The sequence below is a fragment of the Myotis lucifugus genome, unplaced genomic scaffold (assembly GCF_000147115.1).
Source record: "Myotis lucifugus unplaced genomic scaffold, Myoluc2.0 scaffold_15, whole genome shotgun sequence".
Lineage (NCBI taxonomy): Eukaryota > Metazoa > Chordata > Mammalia > Chiroptera > Vespertilionidae > Myotis > Myotis lucifugus.
Window position 1 is genome coordinate 2,507,114 of NW_005871063.1, and position 8,188 is coordinate 2,515,301.

At 40.2% G+C, this 8,188-nt stretch overlaps 1 protein-coding gene across 9 annotated transcripts in view; it reads left to right on the top strand.

The window, feature by feature from the left end:
* The first annotated feature begins 418 nt into the window (after positions 1-418).
* The window catches only part of VPS50 (VPS50, EARP/GARPII complex subunit), a 125,666-nt gene continuing 117,896 nt past the window's right edge, over positions 419-8,188 (top strand). For all 9 annotated transcript variants that reach the window (XR_002828278.1, XR_002828279.1, XM_006084955.3 and 6 more), the window contains exons 1-2: positions 419-564; positions 7,856-7,924. Coding sequence is in view for 7 of the 9 variants with exons in the window: in XM_006084955.3 (XP_006085017.1) it covers positions 532-564; positions 7,856-7,924 (102 nt within the window). In the remaining 2 variants the exon portion in view is untranslated. The remainder of the gene's footprint in view (positions 565-7,855; positions 7,925-8,188) is intronic.

Below are 8,188 nucleotides of genomic sequence, written 5' to 3' on the forward strand. Positions count from 1 at the left end.
CCTTTCCCTGCCAAGCCCAGCGCCACCTGGGGAGTCCCAAGTTCTCCGGTCACCTCTTGGAGTGAGTTCCTGCAGCTTCGGATCAGTCTCACGTTCTCCCAGCCCGCCCCTCTGGAGCAGGTGGCACGCCTAGAGGCATCGGCCAGCCTGGTTTATGCACGACCTCTCAATGTCTGTTCTGCCTGGTCACCGGTGAGTTAGGTTTTCTCCTCGCCCAAGCAGAGCTACCGAGAGCAAGCACCTCTACAAACACCCGCTACCGCCAGGGTCGCTGGAAGGGAGATTTGCTGGGTTAATCGGAAGCGCCGGCTGTTTTGCTTCCTGGGACGCGTGGTACCTGGACTGTCCTCGCCCCCGATTGAGGGTGCGGGGCAGGCGGAAGACTACAATTCCCAGCATGCCCAGCGAAAGGAAAGCTCGGCGGCTTCACGTGACCACCCACTATGGCTTCCCTCTGCCGGGGCCAGCCGTCCGGTGGTTTGGAGTGATTTGTTAGTTCTTTGCGGCAGGTACCTCTCTCCCGATTTCGACATGCAGAAAATCAAATCTCTTATGACCCGACAGGTAAGTCGCGGAGGCTGGAGCCAAGGCCTCCTTCACCTCCGATGAGAGCGGGGCTGAGATGTTCTGTGTCTGGGCCGCGGCGTGCGGAGACCTAAGTTATAGGTGGTGGCAGGTGTCTGGGGTACCGGAAGCCGGTGCACACCCTGAAAAACGCACCTGAGCCCCCCCAGATGGCAGCCCTGCTCGAGCGGATAGCGGCGTCTCCCAGAATCATTTTTAAAAAAGAAGTCAGTGAAGGAATCGGTGCTACCTTTGTCTCCCTGTCCCCCTAAAAGCCATTTTCCCCACTGACAGTCCCAGCTGCCCTCCAGGTGCCCCGGCCACGCTGGCTGTCGTCTTGGAGCCGGTGGCCCGGTTAGGGGGTGATGTGTGTGCAATAGAGATGACCTGGGAAGAGCGAAAACGGCGGGTCATCTGATGACCGGAATTGTTAGCTTTATGACTTTTGGCAAGTCCCCAAATCTTGTAGCTTACGTTTCTGGAAATGAGGATGAATTTTATTTTGTTTGTTAATTCCCTCTCACGGTTCTGTTATGAGGGTCATCAGTAAGCTAACGTATGTGAACATTCTTTGTGAAGTGCCCTACTTTTCATCATTGTCCTGGCAAAATAATAGCCTTATTTTTTGCCATAATGATAATTCATGAATAAAAACTGGCTATTTTCTATCCCATATCATAAAGGTTGGGGACTTTCTAATAATGCCTCAGCTTCCTTCAAGCAAGTAGTGGGAGAAATCTCCCTTTCTTATTGATTATGGCTTGGTTTTAGTTAGCTTTACTTATTTCAACTCTAATGTTTCACTAGAACTGGCCATTCTTTATTATTTTAATATGAGAGAAGGATAATTCAGATTAGAGGTTTCAATCAATGTGGTTTTGAGAACTCTGGAGAATGTGGAGGATAATCATTTATTGAAAGGCTCTTGCGTGAGTTTTTTGTTGTTGTTGAATAAAAAAGGAATACAAAGTCCAGATTAAATTCTCATTTGAGAATTTAGAATTTGAAAGACATCTAAACAGGTTACAATGTGTAGATTTCTGGCAAACAATACATGAATCCTACATGGTTACTCCTGTCAAATAATATTCTTAATGTCATAAGCAAGGAATAAAAAAGTTCTATGAGTAACAAAAGATTTAAGTGAGCAGGTAATGACATTTGTCAATCCTTCACATTTGTTGAGTACTGGTGTTATGCTTCATACCATTTCTTACTTGAGAGTGAGTTCAGGTCCTGCTCCATTCTGTAGTAACTGTGTGACCTTGAGCAAGTCACCCAACTTTTTGGATCATCTGTTTCCACATCTTTAAAATAGGAATTATAATGTGTACCTCATGGGGTTAGCTTGGTGGTGATGTTTACATGACATGATAAACGTAAAGAGATAAATAAAGGAGTTATTCAACTTCCTGGGCCTTCTCAAGGAGGTGCTTCATGAAGTGGCTGCACTGTACTGTTGGCGGGAAAGCAGGAGAACTGGAAGCAGGCTGTTGTAATTTAAACAGTAGACGATTTCAGATGACTTTGGCAAATTTTTAAAACAATACACACTTTCTTTCCTTTTTTTTTGTTGTCAATCCTCACCCAAGGAGATTTTTTCCATTGATTTTTAGAGAGAGTGGAAAGGAAGGGGAGAGACAGAGAGAGAAACATTAACATGGGGATGGAGCCTCCAACCAAGGTACATGCCCGTGACCAGAATCAAACAAACCTCGACACTTCAGTCTAAGGGCCGATGCTCCATCCATTGAACCAAACTGGCCAGGATACACACTTTCATACATTATATTACTAATACTCCTAAACTGCCTTGATATGCTAAATTTGGATTTTTGTGCATCAGCTAAGTTCTCTGCTCTCTCATGTTGCTTGCTATACAGTTAAGTGTAGTCAACGTTGTTGTACAGCAACTGTTTTTTATTGTTTTTTTCACCATATTTTGTAATAATAAGGGGGAGAGAAAATATGAAAGTCCAGGTATCAGTAATAATAAGTTTGTGACTTTGAAATGTAGTTGCTTCTTAGACATGACCAGATGGAATCTGTTCCTAGCATGGAAACACACACACACACACACACACACACACACACACACAAACAACCTAGAGAACACATATGAGAAGCTACAACTATCCTATGTAAAAAGTGAGGTAAAATTAGAATTTTAAAGTCATCCTAATTATGTATGTTTAATGCTTGGGTTCCACATATTTGATCATTATTAATACACAGTTCATGAACCTATGAGGTATAAAGAAGTAGGATGCTACCTAGAGTTACACTGGGGATTTTACTTAGTACTGTTCATTGTTGGATTAAATAGATTAATATTACAAATAAATATACATAAAGCTGTCTCTTTTTTGTGAAGCTACAGAACATGATAGTAACATTGTTAAGGGGAAGAGATGTGAAATTAAGATCTATGAAACTCGGGCTTTTGGGCATTTCAGCTCTCCCAGGATCTTAGTGTGGAACGGAGTGGGAAAGCCGGCTTTTTAAAAATCTCTTTATTTAGACAAGATCTGCTGTTCAGCTTTCTCCATTAAGCTGGCCCCTGTTCAGTTCACTCAACAAATGTTTATTGAGCGCTGCGTGCCAGGCACTGTTCTGAGTTTGGAGGATGCAGCAGTGAGCAAAACAGACAAAGGCTGACATGGTGATAACTGCTCTGGAGAGAAAGAGGACAGGGAGTCCTGGGCGGGGTTGGCAATTTGGTCCATTTATGATGTTAGATAGGGTGTTATGGAAGGCCTCCCTGAGAAGGCCACATTTGAGCCCAAACCTGAAGGATGTGAGGAAGTAAACCACGTCTGGAAAGGAGCGTTCCAGGAGGAAGGAATGCAGAGGCCCTGAGGCAGGAACAGCTAGAGGCTAGTGTGGGTGGAGTTAAGAGAGTGAGGAGAAAAGTAGCAGGAAATGACGTCAGAGAACTGAGAGCAGGAATCCAGTTCACATAGAGCCTCATCCTGACCTTGTCTCCTCCTTCATTTCTCCTCACTCATAACTTCTATTCTGATTGAAATAGCAAGCAGAGGAGGGTTGTAATTTTACATCTACTTCAGAGAGATCTTTCTGGCCTATGTTTTAAGAATACAGGCCTCATTTTATTACACTTGGCTTTATGGCACAGATGTTGTTTTTTATAAATTGAAGGCAAGACCATTCACCAGCAAAAAGATTGCGACTCACTTTATTGTGATTCTCACTTTATTGTGGTGGTCTAAGATATGAATATAGATCGAAAGGGACAAAAGAGCAAAAAACAGACCAATAAGTATGCTATTGCAGTAATCCAACAGAGAGGGTGTGAGCCTTAAGCAGGTGCTAGAGGTGGAAGTGTTGAGAAAAGGTTGGATTGTGGATATGTTGTAAATGTAGAGTTGACAGGATTTCTTGGCAGATTGGATTTGTGAGAGAAAGAGAAACATCAAGGTTGACTCCAAATGGTTTGGTCCCAGCAATTAGAAGAATGGAATTGACATTTAATGAGATGGATGAGGCTGATGGAGAAGATTGAGGGAAGGGAGAATTGAGACTCATTCATTTGAAAGCCTCTTAGGTATTTCAGTGGAGAATTAAAATGCAGCATAGATAACACCTGCCTCAGTTGGCTGAAAGAGTCCAAATTTCTGAGGAGAAATCGGGGTATTGATGAAAGCTTGGGCGTTATGAGCATATAGAGGGTATATAAACTGGCCCAAAGCACCAACAGAGTGAGTGTAGATATAAAACAAGAGTCCACAGGTGGAGCTCTTGAGAATTTAGTGTTACAAGGTCAGGGGGAAAAGATAGATCAGATTGCAAAGGAGCAGCCAGTGAGGTAAGAAGTTCGCAGCATCCCAATGAGCACCTGTCCATAACTGATGCTTGATAAATATTTGTTGGATGAATTTTGGATAAAGAGTGAGTCCTGGAGGCCAAGTGAAGAATTTAAAAGAGGAGGGAGTGATCAGCTGGATTATAAATGTTGCAGATGGGCCACTTAAAGTGAAAATGAGAATCAGCCTTTGGACTGGGCAGCATGGAGGTCATCGGTAACGGACAACATCACTTTTTGTGAAGTGGTGGGAAAGCAGAGGCAGGTGTTATCTCTGCTGCATTCTGTATAAACTTAAATTGGGGAAATTTATCAAAACAAAAACCAAATATGAAAGAAAATCAAATAATAGTGAATGACTATAGTGAAAGTTTCAACTTAATAAAGGCAGAGTATTACAGTTATAATCATCACTTCCTGCTTCAGAGAGTTGAAGATAAAATACAAATGATGACTTTATATCTGTTAATAGAAACTTATAAAATTGAAAATTAAAGGGTTCAAGATCTATAATCCTAAAGTACAGTGAGAGTGAGATGTTGTGCTTTGAATAATTTTTTTTTCTGTTTTGATAAAAGTATTTCTATCTGATGACAATAATATTTAGAATAATGGTTAACAATTTACAGAATGCTTGCCATGTACCAGACACTGTCTTTGGCCTTTCACATATAGCATCTCCTTTACTACTTTTAACATACAAGTTATTGTCACCAACATTAGAATAAAAACCAGGTAGGTTATGTAAGTTATTCAAGGCCACAGAGCCCATCCCCTGAGTCACTGCACTCCCCTGCATTGCAATATGTGCATAGGGTTGACAGCTTTTATTATTTTTATTTTGTACATTTGGTGGAAAGTTGCCATGTATTAGTGGCAATTATTGTGTGTTGCTGACTAATTTGGGAGTAAGGCCTTTTAAAAAATATTGGTTTAAGTCACTTGTTTATATTTTAGGCACTGGTTTCTTTACTGAGTAGCTCTGGGCAAAGAGAAAATGTGACATATTCCCGCAAGGATTTCTGTTGGATTGGTTAGACAAATCTGTTCTTTTAAAAATGTTAGTATAAAAGGCATGACAATTATATTTTTAAAAAATATATTTTAAGGGTGATTGTGATTTTGAATCAAATTAGGAAGTTTTATTTTCATACATGTGCATGTATATAGGCTATGTATATATGTGCATATATGTAACTATATATAGTTCAATAGCCTAACCTTGCCTTCTCTAATACTTTTTTTTTTTGGTAAGAGAACATTTATTTGGTAAATCACAGAGGTAGAAGAAGTAATTCCTACAAGAATGGGCTTAAGAAAGGAGTTATGGAGGTAAAGGAAGGGCCTTTGGAGCTTGGGAGTGAGGAAGCTCATGGTACAGTGCCTGGGGCAGGGAGGGCTTGCTCCTCAGTCCTAAGGGTTTTAAGGTGGAGCCTTGCTCTCATGATGACTATTGGTGAGAAATTGGGACAAGGAGAGCCAACAAACACATAGAAGTAGTTACCTGTTTTTTATTTCCTCTCTCATTTTTAAGGCAGTAAACTGTAGTATGCTTCCAGTCCAGCAAAGTTCCCTGGAAACTTCATTTTAAAGTCAACTGCATGTTCCCATGGAAACAATGTTCTAATTAGTTGGTGAGTGGAGTCTGACCAAGGACTTTTGCTGAATAATTTACTCGGGTGTTTACTCTGTTCCTGGAACTTTGCTAGCCACAGGGCTATAGAGGCAAATAACACTTGGTGTCTCCCTTCTCTTGGGACTCCAGTCTGGGAGAGAAAGAGATGTATTTAATATTCACTACTTTGGCAGAAGTGTTGTATTGAGAAATGTCTAGTGGGGTTTCTAAAGTATTAGTGATTCTATGAATCACCTGGGTTGCTTGTTAAAGTACAGTGCCTGGTGCTAAATCAGAAATACCTATTCATTAGATCTGTGGTAGGGCCCAGTAACCTTTTTTTTTTTTTAATTTCCCTGGATGGTGTTGTTGGAAGTGATCTACGGATAATACCCAGAAATAGTGTGTTCTTTAAAGCATAAGGAGTTAGGAAGACTGCATAGAGGAGTTAATTCTGAAAGAGGGTATTGGTTTCTTTAGTTTCATCAGAAAGTGGAGTGTGTGTGTGTGTGTGTGTGTGTGTGTGTGTGTGAGAGAGAGAGAGAGAGAGAGAGAGAGAGAGAGAGAGAGAGAGAAGATAAGAGAGAATGAGGGCAAAAGACAAAGAGAGAGAGAAGGCTACGTGGAGTATTCTGGGGGTAATGGAAGACTTGGGGGTGAGGCAGACCACCTTGTCATAAAAATTGTACATGACTGGTAGTATTTTACAATAAAGGACATATAAAACACACCTCTAATATTTAAAAATAAGCAAGTTCTGCTCTAAGTCTCAAATAGTCAACCTAAATGTACCCTATATTTTGATTACTAAGGACATCAAAGGGCCAATATAAGACACCTAAAGGACAAAAACTAGGCTGTAGTATAAATCTCTCCTCAAATTCATGTACCAGCATAATTTGCTTGCAGACTAACTTTCTGGACTTTAGGTATCTGCGTTGAATAGCCTATTCTTAAAAAGAGATTTTTAAAGAAAATTTAAATTGCTAACGTCTTTCCATCTTGATCGATTTTTCTGGCACAAATGAGACTTTCAGAATACCTCAGTTGATGGGAATACGGAAAGTACCAGATACCAAAGAGGTAAAAAATTGTAGAAAGCCCTAACCGGTTTGGTTCAGTGGATAGAGCATCGGCCTGTGGACTGAAGGGTCCCAGGTTCGATTCCGGTCAAGGGCATGTACCTTGGTTGCAGGCACATTCCCAGTAGGGGGTGTGTAGGAGGCAGCTGATCGACATTTCTCTCTCATCGATGTGATGTTTCTAACTCTCTATCCCTCTCCCTTTCTCTCTGTAAAAAATCAATAAAAATATATTTTAAAAAATTATAGAAAGCAGTGAGACGTGATTTAAGTCTCAATTATGCAATATAAATTGGGTGCATCGGTGAGAAATAGGTGAATTCAAGGGGTTACTTATATATTAATTAAGCAGTTAGTATTATTTTAAAATCTTTTATTTGCTCATTTGGTTGATATATTAAACTTGTGGATTTTTGACCATTTTACCAGGTTAACTTGGTAATAATGAATAGATAAGTGCTTTTAGAGAATTCTTTTTGTCACTCAAGTGTTTTTTGTTGTTATTTTAAAATCATGGTTAAATTATATGTCAACCATTAGTTTTGAGGTGCCATGTGATACTATTATTTCAAACTACCAAAAGTACATCTTTACTTGACTTAATAATAGTACTATATGTTTTAAATGGCATGTTTTTAGAATATCTGTTCTATATATTTCAAAGCAAGAGAATTTCTATTTTTAAGGTGGTGATTTCTATTTTAATAGGTATAATCTTTCATATTATATTCTGCTGCACAATTCAGATTCTTCTCATCTTATTTTTTTAAGGGTCTGAAAAGCCCCCCAGAGAGCCTCAGTGATCTTGGTGCCCTTGAGAGTCTCCGCGTCCCTGGAAAGGTATCGATCTACATGTGTGAGCGTGACTTTTCGCTTCCTTAAGAGAATATTATGGTCTTTGGGTAATAACTGATTCAAAGATGCTTTTCCTTCCCACAGTCAGATGATGGTTATAGTAAGCTGGGTACATTTTATAATGCAGGAGGCTTGGGGCTCGTTTTTGCTTCCGTTACTCATTGGGATGAAGTATAATTCATTATAGTTAAGCAGCAAGTGCAAAGTTGACAAATTTAGAATTTACTATTATATTAAATTCTTAGCCTG